The 19,235-nt window shown below is 39.0% G+C and overlaps 1 protein-coding gene across 4 annotated transcripts in view; it reads right to left on the reverse strand.

The window, feature by feature from the left end:
- Positions 1–1,907: 1,907 nt before the first annotated feature.
- Positions 1,908–19,235, reverse strand: part of agap1 (ArfGAP with GTPase domain, ankyrin repeat and PH domain 1) — a 137,018-nt gene continuing 119,690 nt past the window's right edge. For all 4 annotated transcript variants that reach the window (XM_043241591.1, XM_043241590.1, XM_043241589.1 and 1 more), the window contains 3 exons: positions 18,884–19,106; positions 6,005–6,260; positions 1,908–4,893 (listed from right to left, as the gene is read on the reverse strand). In XM_043241591.1, the coding sequence (XP_043097526.1) occupies positions 4,687–4,893; positions 6,005–6,260; positions 18,884–19,106 (686 nt within the window). In that variant the 3' untranslated portion in view covers positions 1,908–4,686. The remainder of the gene's footprint in view (positions 4,894–6,004; positions 6,261–18,883; positions 19,107–19,235) is intronic.

Raw genomic sequence — 19,235 nt, forward strand, 5'->3', positions numbered from 1 at the left:
CAAAGTTTGGCACACATTTGACAGATGTTAAGAAGCTGTGACAGCGCTCCCATCTACGCCAGCTCTTTCTCTCTGAACATTTGGATTATCATCACAACACGATGGTGCAGCTCACGCCTCATTTCAGGGCTTCTCTAGCATTTCTAATGCCATTATTGTGTGTTTGAGAGGAGCGCGCGCACACACACACACACACACACATCATGATAGATGAACAGCTCTGTTAATGCACTGAACCAGTGCTTTGCCTCATTGGATTTCTAAGTGGAACTGATTTATGATGAGAGATGATCAGAGTAGATCTGGACAAGATGCTTCAGGGTTTCGTGGTTCTGGTCCACCACTGACATTTTAAGGATTCATTTCCCGCGGCTCCTTCAGCCCGTCAGCCTTCAATAGCTTACGAGCTGTAAATGTTTGTGAAAGGAATTATAAGAAAACAAACAGGCTTCCTGTCACTAACTCATAATCGCGCTCCCGCTTCCCCTCTCGAGCACGAAACATTTCCTCTTTCTATAGATTGCTCTTTTTTTCTCCTCTGCCTTTCTGCCTTGTCTAATCTCTTTAATTACATCTGTTTTCCTGGGCCGCTCAGGCCTCTTTTGTCCTCCCGGTCAGGGGCCTTTTGTGGGGGCAGAATCGAGCCCTGCATCCCCTCTTTGGAGGCTTTGTGGAGCTGCGGCTCTCTTCCTGAGAGGGAGAGGATGAGAAGGGGATTAGAGGATCTTTATCTCATTAGAGACACAGAGAGCCGGCAGGGTCCGGCTTTAACGCCTTCATCTGCACCGCGGAGGACCCAAACACACCTACCTGAACATTTTCACAAAAACACAGCTGAACTGTATTTGAGAAAAATATTTAAATATTATGAATAAATGGTAGATTTGAATGTTAATCTAGCTATGTTTAAAAGGGAGACACCGCAGGCTATTTTGTTCATGCACCTGCTAAGTTTGAGATTTTAGTTTTTTAGTGAAGTGTTAAGCGTTTCTTTTAGAGCACTCAAAATGAGTTTTGAGACATAAATCTACTCTTACACACAGCAAACTTTTCGTTTTTATTCCTGCCTAGATTCGGAAGGTTTTTACAAAGGGATTTGTACTTTCTTTGATTATATACAAGATTTTACTCCCCTTAAAAACTAAAATGTGACTAGAATGAGATAGTAAAATATTTACAGAGGGAATTTAGTGTGTTTTAAACAATAAAAAAATAAAAAATTAAAAAAATTAATCCAGCGTTTCGATTTTTGTACTAGAAATGTATGCAAATTAGTACATGGTTTAATAAATAATGACTAATTTTCATATTTAAGCCTAACATTTTAGAAAACAAATGAGATTTTATATTATTACAGTCATTGTGTAAACATTTGATATTTAAATATTACATGAAGTACTTGCCAACAGTTTGGAAACACATTTTGAAATTATAATTATTTCACATCGTTTCACATTTTAATGAAGTCTGGTGATGTATTTGATCAAAAATAAAGTAAAACAGTAATATTGTAAAATATCATTATTTTTTCTATTTTACTATTTTTAAATGTGTGTGATACAAACCTGAATTTTCAGCACCATTACTCATCTTGAGTGAAATCATTCTAATATGCTGAATATGAATATATTTTATTGTACATAGCCTACTGATACCGTGTAAATATAGAAGTATATAAATGTAACATTTTATTTCCTTGTTACACAAGTACTTACTATAGCATTAGCACAAAATTTAGCATAATTACATGCAATAACCCTAAACCAAACCCTCATTTTAAACCTAACCCTATGTAAGTACATGTTAATTATTATTATTGAGTACTTCAATTTATATTTACACTGTAACAGGAACACAAATATCGATAAATACAACAAAATAAAAGGGTAAAAAAGAAAAAGAGAACATTATATTAAGAAGCTTTTTATTGAAAAGAGACACATACAGTATAAGACTCTGCATCAGGTATAATTTTTCAACACAGTACTGTACAGCTGACACAAACTCAATATAATAACAATAATAATTAGAAATACAACACCGATAATTCGAATCAGAATGATAGTTGTGATGCCAATGGACTGAATAAAGGAACAAATGCAAAACCCAAGTAGTGTGAGAGAGCTCCTCCCCTTTGAGATTAGCATATTCATAAATAATTAAACGGGTGTCTCGGGTTCCAACGTAACATGGAGACTGTCATTGAAATGAGGTAACAAACACAAACAAAAACAAGGTAAAAACACTACGCTTTCTCCATTTTTACATCTATTTACACAAAGCGATGACTGGCGAATGGAAACGAAAAAAAAAAAAAAAAAAACAAGGATATGTTCGAGCAACTCGGAGCGTACTGATAAAGCCCCCTTCAAGCCTGCATTATTTCGCTCGCAAGGGGTGACGTGATGCTTTGGTTGCCGTTACGGTATTGGTGGGATTTTTGTCTGTTTTGCTCATTCATGCTTGCTTTATCGTTACAGACGGACAGATGATCCAAAGGAGAAGAATCACTGAAGAAGCAGATGGGAGGACAGACAGAAAATAAAGAAGAAGAAGTCGATAAAAAGTATTTTTTCATATTACGATGGCAGACTCTTTAGTGTCACCTGTCAAGGGTACGGTCATTTTATGAAGACGAAGACGTTTACACAAGGAAGAGAACATTTACATCCATTCATGCAAAAAGATCAAAAACAACTGTTTTTCCACAGAAAGGATTCAGAGTGGACATTATATCGTGGGTTCTTCACGACAAGTGATCTGTGTTCTGTAGTGCATTTAGTCATAAATAATGGTTATTGTGGTAAAGCCTCTAAAGGCCTGCTACGTCATATATATATACACAAGGCGAAAACTGCCCCCTTACGAGCTGAAAATCAACATACCTCCAGGTTTCTCTCTTACTTCCTATAACCACGTCCTTCGCTAAAGCTTTTCAACTCTCGCCGCTTGCTAGTTAAAGATTCTCTACACAGTCCCAAACGTCTATCAACTAGCTTAAAGACTTTCCAGATCGTTTGTATTTTGCGGAACATACATCCTGCGACGCATCTTCTCCCGTCTCCAACCCTAAGCCAAGTACCTTCACGTTTCTACTACCTAGTGAGGAGCACGATCAATGGGAGATTAAATGATCAAAGCCCATCAAAATATGGAATAAGTCCATATCAAAGCCTTCGTGGGATCTTTTGTAATGATATATATACGCCCTGAGACAGTCTTACATCGGCTTTACGTCTCTCAAGAAAAACAGCAGCTCAGACCGCTGTGGTGACGTCCAAAACGCGTGTGTCTACCTGGCTGAATTTTGACTTCGTATTGCTTTAATAGTCGTTATAAAGGAGGAAAACTAAGAGAGAGGGAGCAGGAAGAGTGAACTGGACTCAAACAGGCACACTTGCACTGAAACGAGAAGTGGGTGAGGTAAAAATATATAATAGCGCCTTTTCTCAGGGGGAGAGTTTTCTTGAAATACTTTTCTATATATTACACTACTTAGAGAAACAACAGAACGAGAGAGAGAGAGTATGTACAGATCAGGAATGAAGACCCGGAGAGCCCTTCTCTCCTTTGAGATACGAGGTTCAGGAACAGACGGAGATGACCTGAGAGAGGCACGTCGCTGCATGAAAGCGTCTTCAGTCTTTGCACGATTTCCTGATATTCTGTGGAGATTTTAATGATGAACACTCGAGCTTCAGTCCTGCACTTCTGATGATTTAACTTCTGAAATGTGGTTCATCAGAACCCGTGTCCGCACGCTTCACTGTGAGCCGATCGATGGGAGACACGTAAGGCTAGATTCACGTACTAGAAGATTATCCTGCTAAATAAAAGCTGGTGAAAATAAAAATGCAATTCCCTTTTACTTTTGAGAAACACTTGTTTTTACGAATTTTCCATTGGTCCACAAATAAGCACTTAGACAAATGCTACTCAACAATGTTAAAAAAAAACAGTTTAAAAGACCGTGTCTGATTCTAACTTCAAACCTAGGACTCAATATTTGGGTGTTTTCCAAAAACTGTCATTACATCCTTTCATATTCCTTTTAAAACGGACATGCTGACGTAAAACGGTAAGAACATTTGCGAAGAGAAGTCTGAGAGAATGAGATCAAACAGAAAAATCAGTGTCAAAGCGGTGAGATGGAAGTCCAGACACACATGGTGTGACGTTCTCTGGTTCTTCCGGGTCACTTTGAAGATCCGGCGTAAAAGTATCCCATGCCGCCCCATCATCTCCTGTCTTGCTTTGTCATGTATTAAGAAACATGAACGCTGATGTAACCCGCTCATGTAACTCACACTCTATTCTCCCATCATGCATTGGTAGCTTAAACTGGTGCAGTCAGAAAAACCAAAGTCCAATGCAGTGCAGCGAGACATTAGATGTGGGACACTCTCCCAAAATGAACAACAAAAAAGTGGATGACGCGTGATTGGCCGAGCCCTTGCCATGTGGGACTGTAAAGTCAGGCAAACACAGCAGCTCTGCTCGTGCTTCTTCTTCGTCGTCGTCATCAGTGTCGGGGTCTTTCCCTTGAGTCTGGTATAGTCTCATGATTCTGATGTAGTGGTGGAGCTGTACATATGAAGGGGTGTGTGTGTGTGTGTGTGTGTGTGTGTGTGTGTAGGGAGGGAGTGCTGACCAGAATACATGTTTGTGTGTATGTGAGTCTACTTCTCATATAACTGCACTGTTCATGCTGCTGCAGCTGTTATTGCGGTTATTGTTCCTGCGTGACAGGTTAGGGGTGGCCATGAGCGGGTAACGCTCATCAGGACAGCCGTACTGCAGGAGGACGTCCATACACTCCTGACTGTTAGCCTGCCGTGCGTAAGCCAAAGCCGTATTGCCGTGAGCATCCCGTGCCATGATGTCAACGCCGTACTAGATAGAGAGAGAGAGAGAGAGAATACTATTATTATGATCCTAAAGTCAGAAAATGATGTTTAAATAAATGGAAATTATATATTTAGAGTAAAACTGTGAATAGAGAGAGAAAGGCCTAAGAGCAAAAACAGGATAGATGTGGAAAGTTACTTTTAAAAGCGATGCATTCAAATAATTTTTAATTCAGTAATTGCATTAATGTACAAAGTAGAATGTAATGCTCTTCTGGGCTTGTTCTGCTTGTATATTCTCAATAATAAAAAATATTATTTTTGGCACATGTAAAAGCCATTTCACACCAAAAGTAAAAGGAGTAAGCCTCAGGCTAAAGGAAATGTAAATTCATTTATTAACATTTAATTATTGCAGGTTTGCATCCTCTTTTGAATTTTCATTGAAGTTTTTATTCATTTCGAGGAATGCTACATCTGGTTTTATTCAAGTGACACATAAATGCATGTTTATATTTAGACTACTGTAAAAAACTACTGTATTTACACGCTAAGCCTCTGCGCGCACTGAAGGTTTTACTTGAGAACAGGAGAGTCGATAAAAGGAAAAAAACTGAATTTACAAGCTTTCTTAGGATAGGAGGATATTTGGCAAAATACTGAGAAAATTAAGTTGCCCAAATGAAGTTCTTAGCAATACATATTAATGAAAAATTTGATTTTAATATATTTATGGCAGGAAATTTACAAAATACCTTCATGGAACATGATCATCATCCTAATGATGATGAGGAAAAACTTAAGGTTTAGTGGTCCAGGGTCACAATTAGAGCTTTGAGAAGCAGGAGGGTGACATTTTGGGTCAAATGGAGATCGTTTCTGTGAACTCTTTCTACTGGCAAAAGTATACTGTCAGCCATGAGTATACACCTTTTTATACACTATTAAAATAAGTACAAAGAGTCCTATCAAAGTAGGCGAAAATGTTTTTTTTTTATTAAGAATTTTATTTAAGGCCTTCCTTTAAAGTTGGTGAAATGTCACGTACACCTTTCCTGGTTCTCACCTCTAGATCTGTTGGGTAATAGTGTTTACTCAAAACCCACACCTTGGCCACTAGTTTGTAGTGTGTTTTAAAAGAAGAGCCAAGTTCTTACCCATATGAGCAGTTGCGTGATCACAACATTCCCCTTGCGGCAGGCCAGGTGTAGGGCTGTCCGGCCATCACCTTCCCCACAGGTTTCGTTGACCTCATCTCTGGAGCCGTGGGCCAGCAGTATGACCACGAAGCGCAGGTCTTCCTCCGCTGTGGCCCGCAGTAACTGCTGTCCCAAAGTCAGCTCTGTGCACGTCAGCGATGCCAAAAACAACTTCTGCTCATATTTGGCTCTGATCCAGCGCTCACGTTCCTCTCTGCAAGCACACACACACACACACACAGAAACCAGATTTAGGCTCAGGCCTGAATTAATGCTGGGCTGTCAACACATGGTTTACACCGGTGGCATGTTTTGATCTGGCTCTCATTCCAACTGACATTTAAAATTTGATGGGATTCGTGTACAGCTTTTTGATTTCGTTCCCAGTCCTGCGCCAAACATTTACTAGCTCTCACATCTCTATCACACACAGCAGCACCTAGACCTTAATACACCAGAAAAAAATATTATAGTGAGACTACATAACCACAGAAACTATATAACCACAGGAGACATTCTGAACGGTTGCTGTGTGTCTCACTTTAAGGCCACAATTCACATCAAAGGTCTTTTTTTGCTCCTCGGTTAGGGGTAGGGATGAGCAATAAGGTTATTAAAAAAAGCAGTTGATATCGATAATTATCATCATAAATCTGCATCTCTTTCAAGTTTAGATATTTAAAAGCAGATTTGTGCTCTCTCAATTTTTCTTAAAATAAATATCTTAACAGCAAACATTTATTGGTAAACACTATACAATAAAGTTAATTACTTATCATTATCAAATTAATTTCAGCATTTACTAAGGCATTATTAAATTGTAATAAGTGGTGTTTTTTAACATTAGTTGAGCTAACATGAATAAGCAATGAATTATTGTATTTTCATTGACTAACATTAAATAGTGTAACAAATACACCGGTTATTATTTGTTCATGTTAGTTTATACACTAACTAATGTTAACAAATAACACCTTATTGTGAAGTGTTACCAATGTATTTATTATTTTTGACGATTTGACAGTTAATAAAGCATCTGATCTTAGCGTTATGGATATTTTGTCACATCATGTTTAATTACTTAATCAGGGTTTGAATTTAACCTCGTCACCCACCAGCTTATTTGTCTTAAATTACCAGGCATTCATAAATTGTCTTAGTATTTTTTTTATGAAATAGACCAACAGTTTAAATAAAGAGTTTCAATTAGAACTACAATTAAGTTTTTATGATAGCGCAGCTCTTTACTTGTATTAGCGCAAAAAGTTTATCTTTCAAACTCCGAAAATCAACTCCAAACTATGGTTTATCTTGATTTTTTGACCGGTTTGATTCTTCTTGTAATTCAGAACCTTAAGGACGAACAGGTTCAACAAAAAATAAACAGAGAAAGCAAGCGATACACTGAAGTCTCTGATTGAAGCGGTATAAAAGTGTTTGTTTGACATTGTAACAGTGAGCAGGAGAGGGCCATCAGCAATCGTTGGATCGTTTACAGCATCCCCTCCTCAAACTGTGCTATGATAGCACTTAATCTCTGTTAATCCCCGCAGAGTAAACAGCCTTTCTCAGACAACTCGGGATTAGTTCAGCTTCAGATCCTATCTGAGGGGCAGAGGGAGTTCTGATACCCCCGAGGAGGGGAAGGGAGTTGGGCAGAGGATATTGAGCTGTTCCCTAAAACACAGCTGCTCCTCAGGGAGTCCAAGCCCATGAGACCAGAGAAAAGACATCCTACCGTCACAATTCCTCCCAAAAAAAAGGAGCATCTGGACAGGAACAATGTGGACCGTCGATGATCACAGACGTGAAGACAAAAAATGTTCTTAAACACCAGTGGACTGGCTTCTATTTTCAGGTTTTGATCAACAGATCTTGCATTAGACACACTTAATTTGATATAAATGAAAAACTATTTGTGATGGATAAGTATAGTCTAGGACTGTTTCATCATCTGAATGATCTCCACAATTCAGGAAAAAGATGCACAAATGTACCATGGACTGTACTTCTAATTTCTCTCCAATATAAGTAGACAAGAAGTCCAATATCATCATCTTCTTCTCCTATTTCTTCTATATTTTTTTTTAATGAGCATTATATCGTCAAGTGGCCTTAAAAAAAGCTACTAGGGCAGTGGTTGTTAACAGAGGTCCTAAAATGTCTAAATGTTTAAATCAAAATGATTTAAATGTAGTTATATAATTGGCATATTATCATTATTACTATCAATATCGAAAGAATTTTAATTATTAATTGAAGCACCAAGGATGTATATCTGGTCTCAAATGAAGTCTTGGATTAAAAAAGATTTTAAAAATTGCACTAGCGTCTGATTATTGTAAGTGCATTAAAAACCTCTAATTACATTTTATAATAAAACTGACTGCAAATATTAGGCTTAAAATGATGATAAATTCACCAGTTTATTGAATTCCAAGCTGATATGGCCTATCCACCGCTCAACGGCACAGCCAAGCAAGATGAACTCAACTGTGTCTCAAAGGGTTAAACTCAGACACCCTGATTACAAATTAGCCATGTATGGATGTCAAGGGCCAGAGTGCAGAGGAGATAACATTTTATCAGAGAGGCAGATGGATAAAAATAGGTAATCAATAGCCCAGGGGATCGATGGTTTAGTGACATCCTTCTTAATCAAAGCAGCAAAGCCATGCTGACGGACCTGAACCCCCCACAGCACACTCAAAGATTTTCTGTCGGAGGTCACAGCTAGCCTCACGCCTCACAGTCACACACACACACACACACACACACACACACACACACACAGACACGGCACACATGGAAGAGAAGCAATCACCTGTTGATGCCAAGCTAAAGTCAGGCCTTAGACTGTAAGCATAATGTCTGCTTTACTTTGCTTTACTTTGACACTGAAGATCAAAGGAAGGGGCGGTCCAAGCAATTTGCAAAACCACCAGTTTGCTTTCTTATGAGACAAGCTCTGCTCCTTTTTTTTTTTTTTTTAAAAGGGTACACACACACACACACACACACACACACGATCATTCAGAAATCAAATATACTGGATTGGAGCTCAGTAAATAATTCTTATCAATGATTAATTTTGTTAATAACGTTGAAAATGATAATGTGTTTGCGGTTTGTGAAAACTGTGATACTATTTTCTTACGGGATTCTTTGATTAAAAGAAAGTTCAAAAGAAAAGGATTTAATTGAAACTGAAATCTTAACATAAATGTCTTTTCTGTCACTTTTGATCAATTTAATGCATACTTGCTAAATCAAGTTCATTTTATCCCCTTTATTTTTCCTTTTAACCTTACTTATGTACGGCATTTTAGCATGGTTTCCACAAAAATATTAAGCAGTAAAAATGTTCGACATTGCTAATAATATTAAAACATGATTTCTGGAAGATTATGTCAGCCACTCAAGACTGAGGTAAGGGCTGCTGAAAGACTTGAAATTCATCCAGACCAATTATACAGCACTCAAATGCAGACAGTATCAAGAAACTTAAACAGAACTTCCAGCATTGATCATTTGATTCACAGTAGGACCACTAGAAAAAAAACACAGGAGGGATGAAAGAGCAGGAAGAAGACACGGAGAAGAGAGGAGTAGAGAAAAGCCTCAGCTTCTGTGGGAAAGTTGAAGAATTTTATTAACTGTGTGTGTTTTGAGAGGGGGTCTAGCAGCACGGAATGTCCCGGGTGCTGCTGGTCAGTCCAGGGTGAGTGAGAGGGCTGGCACGAGGGCCACGGACCACAGCCCCCACACAAAGCATCCTGGGAGCCGTGGAGGAGGGAGATAGAGGAGGGGAAACCGAGAGGAAGAGGCTCGGCAGGGTCTCCCCACTGCCCCTCTGCCTCTCTGTGTCTAGAGGAAATGTGGAGCACTTCACTGCCCTCTGAAACGCATGCCTTCCCCATTTAGCAGCGTTGCCAAGGCCCAAGGCTGTCTAATGGGGAAAAAAAACTAAACATTTTTGCAGATAACCACTTAAGAAAAATTATAGATAAAAGTAGCTAAAAGCTTTTGGTTTTACTTCCTGTTTAACCTATAAACCTTGAGGAAGACAACTGCATTTAGTGTTTGATTGTCTCTCTAAACCCGCATGAACGTAAATGGAGTGTAAAGGGGCAACAAAAGGCAAAAAAATGGCTCAGAAGTCATGGTGACAAGTGTTAAGGGAGAGGATGGACGATTGAACAAACCCCCTCCACACACAGGAGAAAATAGGTCACCTGCTGCCTCCTATTCCTGTCTTAAAGCCCACCCTACCACTTTAATTTACACACACAAAAAAAAACCTGTACAAAACAGCTACCCTGTCTTTGTATGCCAAATTAACAAATAAAGTCAAGCAACAATTCTGTCTGATGACAAGATAATCGCATACAAATGTGAAAAATAATAGAGCAAATGATACCCAGGGGTCAGATCAGGAGAAGCTTACCACCTGGTGTCAGTAGGAAAGGGTAACCAGGGCATGGGCACACATTATTACCTCATCTGAATCTAGGGGAATGTGTCCTTACATAGGAAGAGGGCTAATTGAATTAATTAGCAACTCTGTTCCACGACCGTGTATCATTGTGTGTGTGTGTGTGTGTGTGTGTGTGTAGACATACTGGGGAAAAATGCTGCTAGCAGACTGCAGGTTTCAGAAGTTTAATTAAGAATTACTAGCCATGCACGTTAGATCCAAAATGGTTACCTGTAACAATACAACCAGTCTGAATCCAAAGTAAAGTGTGCAGAAAAATGACTGTGACAACCACAATGTCACAAAGTCAATAATAAATAACACTGCATACGATAAAAACATCTGTAAAATTAGTTTAAAATACTTGTGCAGAGTACTCTTTCTATTCATATAGGTTTCTTCACAATTTCTTCTTAATTAATCTAAATATGTAACACAGTATGACCAGTAAACCAAAAGCAATAACATATTTTAGATCCACCTTCAATCCCTTTTCTTTGTCGTCATTTTAATTAACTACAAAAAAAGTATAAACAAGTACCATATCACATTTTAAAAAAGTTACATTATCTGATATTTAAAAATACTACAAAAGCATCTTCTATTATGATATCAGGACATTAAGTCCATCATCATTCAAGTGTTTGAAATAAAACATATTTCATAAGAACGAAAGCATTTTATTACAAAAGCGGTGCATTGAAGCCAATGCACAAAATTTAATGCATTCTGAATTAATTAACAAATTGATAAGTAATTTATTTATTTATATTTAAAGTACATTGTGTGATCGACTATGCTACAGTAAAAAGTAAAAATGCTTTAAAACATCAAAAAAAACAAACAAACAAACCCAACTTCATTTTAATATGTAATGAAAGTTTAATTATAGTAACACTAACTGTAATTTTGGATGCAGGCTACGGTGTTTGTAAAGCTGTGTTCGTGGCAAACATCTGCTTGCGTGACGGCTTCATTAAAGTGTGCTGCGTTGCTGTTTTGGGACGTTTACCTGAGGGGAAGGCGGGGGATGAGACGGTAGCTTCACCGCTGCTGGAATGCAACAGGCCGGGTCACAGGGGAATTATCGGGAGTCTACATCAATCCCTTGTCAGAACGGTTTCCTGTTTGTGAGTGTGTATGCTCTTTGTGTTCTCCCTGGATGATCACTTTGTGGGCTTGTGTTTACCCACTTGCCAGCGCTTCCTGTCCAGCTCAAAGCCAGCGGCTGTTTACCCAACACTGACAGGCGTCCGCTAATGCAGCCGCCCGTGACAGGACAGCCCTCCAGCTGCCACTGGCCCAAGAGATCCCCCACCCCAAACACACACACACCTCTGAACTTCTGTGAGAGTTCAGAGAGACCACATATCGGACGCTAACTACCTTGCTTGAATGAGATCACCGATTTCAGGTAGTACGGAGTAAAACAGAAGAAAGAGAAATTCATAGAAAGGAGATCGACGCTGATGCTCTTTTCTTTCAGGCTAATTATACCACTAATTCAGCTCATTAGTGCCCTACTGACTCACAGGTAATGAACTCTGACAGGCTAAATCTGTCAAACAGACAGCGCTGCACATTTACCTGCGCATGCGCATACATCTATGCCCATTAATCTGAGTGCGTTAACCCTTACTTAAAGACACGCATGCCTGCCTTAAATCTTTACATGTCTCAAATACATCTCTTGTGACCAATCAACGATCAGATTTTGTTACCTTACTTTCACATGGCACTGTCTCGCCACATGTGGAAGTCTTCCGTGAGGAAGGTTGTTCCAAAGTTTTAAATGTGTTGCTTTGCTTTGAACGCAAAGTTTAAACTCATGTTTTAGTGCAGAAATATGTTTCAGTGGACTACATTGGAGAGGGATTTCACAAAAAGCGAAAGGGTTTTACATCAAAGCAAATGGACCACCAATAAAATGTCTGCCAATGATTCTCGAACTCGCCATTTTCTGCAAAACATACAAGAAATAAACTTCGCTGACAGACAGCATTCACAGGGTGAATAAGGCCAAAAATGGGCAATTTTACTCTAAGAGCTGCTCTGTTCCCGCTCCCCCCACCCCCTTTTCTAACAAGAAAAAAACAAGGGCCTGAAATCAATTATCCTCTCCAGCCTAGTCGTTAGCTGCCCTTGGATAGACACAGATAATTAAGCTCAGCGCTTCTTTTAATATTACGGCCACTTAGCGATTCTGATTCTGACTGAGCTCTGGCCTGCGCTACACTCAAATCAGTCCCACTGGAGGCAATGGGCCACACTCATATGAGGTTCCATTAACTGGATCAGAACGCTTCAGTGGCAGCATGCAAATGGGGGCCAAAGGGCAAAGAGAGATGAAAAAAAGCGTGTGTGAGATAGAAAGAGACAAAAAAGAAATGTGCTAAGCATCAGTAAAACAGCACAGGGCTTTATCTTTGAGTATCTGTACTCGATATGCTCCCACAAGCTCCATGTGTGGCAGAAAAGAAAGGGCGGGAACTGGTTGTGACACCGCTGGATTAAAAGGCAAGTTTCCTGCACAAGAACTCTTTGACGAACTGACGTACTTGTCAACCTGTCGTGCGAACGGATTTAACGCTTCAAAAAGAGGTATTTAAAAAAAATTATGAAACATGACATTTATTCATAGCTTTTACTGTCCTGAATAAAAAATACCCATGAAAAGGCCACACGGGCAGAGCAAGGGAGAGGGAGAGACAAAGCCACGCAAATATATACACATTATTTATTCTGTATTAAATTGGCTGAAAAGGTAGATGATGTGATGATTCAGGCATTAAATGCCCTCTTGCTTCATATTATCTGTCCTCCTCATAATATGCTGCGCTCTGATTGGCTCTTGTCAGCCAGTTTAATGTCAATAGTAAATTGGAAGGCTTGTTAACCTAGTTGGGACATGATTACGGGCAATGGTAGGCAGTCATGTAAAAAATAATGTCTATTAGCCTAATCTAATCAAGAAGTCCTTTTACAGATGAATTAGAACGGGGCAGCCAATTATTTGAAACATTTGTGCAGCGCTTTCTGTCAGTGAAAGAAAAAAAAAGAGACAGCAACACCGAGAGCTGTTTAACATGCAGGCCGCGAGTTGGCTCATATCACCGGTCTTCTCGGATTGAAGAGGTCAGAGGCTGACCATCACAGGATCAGCTAGTTAATGCTGAAGAAATGGACCTCCGTGAACGTCTGACGCCATTGACGGCGAACCGCTGGTGAACGGGAAGAGAAGTAAATGACAGAAACAAGGTTTCGAATCTTGAAATGTGATTTTTCCTCTTTCCTTTCCCGCAAAGAGAAAGTTCAGCGAGTAAGTGGCTCATGGGACATTAATAGCACATCGCTCTCCGTCTACGTCTGGATTTGAGGAAGAATGAAACCCAGCAGGTCTCCCCGGCTCACCCCCCTCATCCTAGTCCCCAGGGCCCAATCTGATCTCAGCTTTGGGGACGCACACCTGCACCCCGGCCCAGATTAAGAGCCGGGTCTAATTTGAAATCTGTTAGCTCTGCCCTTTCAGAGACCGATATCTGGCCATAAAGAGGCTCTTTTTTATCCACTTACTTCTGAATTATTATAGGCCAGGCATTGCTCATGATGACGCATGTGGCTACGGCAGTCAGGCGGTGTGTGGAGCTCAATATCTCAGCTGTCTGATGGAGGTAAAACCCCTCTAGAACAGACTACACTCATGTAGAACACAAAGTCTTCACTCAAAGTCCTTTTTTATAATGATATCTATTGTGTAATAGAGGTGTCGCAATATAGTTTTATTGATGATAACCGTGATATTTAAAAATGAAATACTGAGACCATGTTAATGCTATACACATACAATAATACCATAAAAAGTCCCACATAGCAGGTGAAGATACTGCTCCTGAATGCTGGTTGACACCAGTCATAAAATAGATGATCACACATCGAGCAGGAACCGCTGCTGCATCGAATCACTTCAGAGAAAGTGACAGACAAAAGCGAGAAACTCAATGTGAAAAAAATTTCATAAAATGAATAAAAAAGTTTGTAAGTTGGTTATTTTGCTATTCTTGATTTATTTAGCATTTTGAAGCTTAAATGCATATTTTACCCAAAAATAAAAATTCTGTCATTAATTACTTAAACCTGTAAGATCTTCATTCATCTTTGGAACCCAAATTAGAACATTTTTGATGAAATCCGAGAGTTTTCTAACTCTTCCACAGGCAGCAAGGATCATTATACAATTAAGGACCAGAAACGCAGTAAAGAATTCGTTCAAATAATCCATTTGACAAAGGTTCAACCATAACTTAACATAAGCTATTAAAATATATTTGGCGTGAAAAGCGCACAAAAATGATGACTGAAGAAATGATTTGTTTCCTCTGAGTATCACATGCATAAACAACATTGTTCTGTTACGCTTTGATCTGAACGCAAACAATGTATCTGCGCACATACATTGCATACGTTATTTCTCCAAAATGGTACTATAGGGTGATGCAGAGAAGATTAACTGTTGAATTAAGTCTTTTTTTTTCTTTGCGCACAAAAAACGTTCCCGTAGCTTCGTAATGTTTTTAAGCTTTGATCACATTGGATGGTCAGAGAGCGCTCATAATGCATCGAAAATATTTTAAATTGTGTACCAATGATGAACGAAGGTCTTACAGGTATAGACAATGAGGGTAATTAATGACCAAATTTTCTTCTTTTTTTTTATCCCTTTATATACTCTATTGTCTCAATAATCTCAATAATCATGCAGTGAACTTTAGTCTCATTGCAAAAGCCCTACTGTGTAAAAACGTTTTGCGCCATTACACCCAGATAACATGGAAAAACAAGTATATCACTAACATTCACTTGGAACAAAGGGGTGTGTGAAACACGTCTGCGATGTATTTCACACTTAAAGATATTCACGCTTGGTGACAGGCTGTGAAACGTCAGAGTGTTGCTGAGGGTTGGCAGTGTGAGATGCCAGCGAGCGCCACCCTCCCAATAAGTCACCACGAGGCGCAATTAGCAGAGCTGTCACTCCTACCCTGCCTGGGCCGCTAATACAGACCGGCATGGAGTGTGTGAGGCAGGGGAGTGTGTGAGTGGGGGCTCTGGTGTCCATGGCAGCACCACACTAATTAAAAAAATGAGACTGCAACATGGCCTAGCTGCCACCAAAGAGCACTCATGCCAAAACCTATCGCCTACAAAACAGTGTGTGTGTGTGTGTGTGTGTCAAACAGTCCCAAAAATAAGCCCATAGCGGTGTCTTTGAGCGACCTCATAGACTGTTAAAGGCAGTGAAGGTGTGAATTTATCACAGGCAGTAAAAGGTTAATGGGTATGTTTAGAGATTCTCTCGGGCTCTATCATACATAACGGCAAAGCAGCCTACGAGGCAACAGAAAGAAACTTTCCATTTCCTTTGAAGTAAACGGTTAAACACAGAAAACTGTTTTTTGGCTAAATAATCACATTTTTTTTTTTTTAACCAATCCATCTAGGTCTTAAAAGCTACAACTTTTTTATAGATTAGCAGAAATCAGCCCTAATTGTCATGCTTGGACGATTTGGCTTAACCAAAAAGTAACGTTAGGTGTGTTTTAAATTATGAAGCAATAGGGAAAATTGCATGTACAAGGAAAAACCTTAATGCTGACAAAACTGGTAAACGATACGGTATTGATAGATCTGTGCATCTATAGTCAAATTGGTTTAGCCACTTTAGCCATATAACGCTTTTAAGTTCTTAAAAAAACAAAAAAAAAAACAACTTTTTCTGTGTGAATGTCCTCTAAGAATTTTTTTTACCATTACTTTTGACAATTTTGGCCATGCTGTTTATATCCATACAACTGCATCCATGTAGGGTACATTATTACGAACGGCTAACATACAGCACCTTGAACTCAATTCTTGACATTCTTTCAAACAGCAGTTAACGGAGGAAGAAGCAGAGCTTGTCGAGGCTAAATGCTAAACAAAACTGTATAGACACAGCTTGGTCAAGAAGAAAAAGGGGAAAAGAGAGAGGCTGACAACAGCCTCTAATTTCTCTTGTCAGATTCAGGTGGGCTGTCTGAGTGTGATCAGTCCCAAACATAATTCCAGCCTGCGGAACGAGGGATGATACATGCGGAGACAGAGGTGTGGAAGACAGCGTCTCTCTTCCTCCTTACCTCCTCACACCCCCCAAACAGACCCCTAATTGAAAGACGAGAGTAGCCCAGACCTTGACAGGCGGGAGGTCAGTCTAATTGCTGCTGGCCATATTTAACATTAAGATAATCAGCCCATTAATTACCCTTTGGATCATTAAATCAGTCGCTTGCAAAATGAAATTTCGAGCTCTATTACTCACTTGAGAGACCACGAGGGAGGGTTTTCATTTATCAGCCACCAATCCTGGATGCAGAGCGCACACACACCAATGCCCGAGCTGTTACCAGGACACAAGCTCGCTGAATATCAGCATTTAGCGTCAAGACAACACTTCAGAGTCTCTATGCTGAGACATGCTAATCGAAAAGACCATAGATTTCATACATAGCCAACACAAGTTATGCCAAAAACTCATTTATTTAGAGATATACGAATTAGATGTACAATGTAGTCTTTAAAAGTCTAATTCCACAAGATTCTCAGTAAAAGTATAACTAATTTTTTTACAGCTTTTATTGAGCTAAAACAATCACCTGATAAAATAAAAGCTGTAAAAAAAATGAGCTGTAAAATTAAATTACTACTCTTGAACCCTGCACTTCCCTCATGAAACTCTAGGGGTTCAAGAGGCTTGACTGGTTAATAAGATTTTGACAGAAATTGAAAAATTAAAAAAACAAAACAAAACAAAACAACTGTAAATAATAATACTTTACAAAATAATAATAATAATAATAATAATAATATTTTCTTTGATACATTTTTTTAAATTAAACTTTATTAATCTTAATTTTCAGCAGTCATTAGTATGAGTGATATTTCGAAAAATCAATTAGGTTGATTTGGTGCTCAAAAAACATTTCTTATCAATAGTTCAAAGTTTTCCAGTTTGTTATTGAAACTATATATTTGAAAAAAAAAAAAAAAATCCACCCAATTTATCTTGGTATGTGCAATGGCAGCATTACAAAAAAAATATATATTCTTGTACTGCCAAAAAATTTGCCCTTGAGGCGTTACCATATGTAATTTCATGTAGTGTGCAAATTATGTAGGCTAGTAGCCTATCCAGTCCTCACCAACAAAACAAACCCCATTTCTCGGAAAAAGAGTTTTCAAAAAATATTCTTGCGACATTTTGAAGTAACAACATAAAATGTCATGTGTACTGCTTTACCTTGTATTTTGACTGCTTAGTTTATAAATGTATTACACATCAACTATTAATGACACCAAGTAAAAGCCAGTTCCAATCAAAAACACGAAAGAATCAAACAGAATTCCACTTTATCTATTTTAGCAGGAGTATTGAGGATGAGTAGAGAGATGACTGCAGGACTGTGTCCAGTGACTGAGGTTAATTGAGATAATATTGACCCTCTCTGTAATCTCCTCTTCCCACTCAGGGGGCCACATGGCTTCACATACATAAATAAACAGCTACATGAGGAACTATAATCGCATTAGCACATCGACAACGGGCGGCAGAAAATGGCGGATCCATATCAAAGATTTTCGAGAGGAGGGGAGTAATTAAAAGGTGCTTCAGGTGACTAATGAGGCCGGCGTGGAATGGGAAGTCGATATTTTGGCGGCCAGCAGTCAGCACTAATTTGTTATGATGGCTGGTGGGACTAAAGCCTCTCTGCCGATAATTGCGCTGCTAAAGATGGAGGAGCAGAGCAAAGGAAAAAATCTGATTTTAGGTTTTCCACAGACCTCCACATGTTCCACGACTGCTGGACTGTTAAGAAAATAGTTTTAGGTCATGCAAAAGAGCGTTTTCTTTAGGGCTCCTGTGCATTTTCTACACTTTTATGTAGATTTTTACACTGACTGCATACATTTTTTATATAGAATTTTAAAATAATATTGCCACTTAACTAATTTATTTAGAATGAACATTATTTCAGCATTATATTCAATGTGTAGTACAGTCGTCTGTATAATAAATTTCTCTGGCGAAGTGCAAACCCACTTTCTGTCACACGCTCACTGCATGTACAGGTCTTGCTTACATGATGAGAAGAAACCTAAGATGCTTTATAACCTGTGAATACTCAGCCGCTTATATGACAACTGCTGTAACTGTGGTTTGATGAAGCACCTTGTTTACATGAAGCACAAATAATGACTAGAATGCAATTATTTTGAGAAAAGCGCATACATAGTTATTTGGAAGAGGAAATGATGTCAATGCGTACCTGGTGGCATCGGGGGCGGGCTTTAGGCGTCCTTGAGCATTGGCTTCCCACACACTATTAGCCAACTCATTGCCGATAGCCGACATGACCTTGATGAGCTCTAGAGGCCACTCGTCCAGGTCCAAAGAGCGGACACGAGACAGGTGAGTACCCAGGTTGCGATGAATGCCTGAACATTCTATACAGATTAAAGCCCCCAGGTTCAGACTGGCCCAGTCAGGGTCTAAAAAAACAGATAAACAGGAACAGAAACAAAGAAACACTCTTTCAGTTTATATACAGCATAACCACATACATATGAAACTTCTTTTTTGACAGAGAAGGCAATTCTGGATGATATATATATATATAT

This window comes from Puntigrus tetrazona, chromosome 6, assembly GCF_018831695.1.
Source record: "Puntigrus tetrazona isolate hp1 chromosome 6, ASM1883169v1, whole genome shotgun sequence".
Classification (NCBI taxonomy): domain Eukaryota; kingdom Metazoa; phylum Chordata; class Actinopteri; order Cypriniformes; family Cyprinidae; genus Puntigrus; species Puntigrus tetrazona.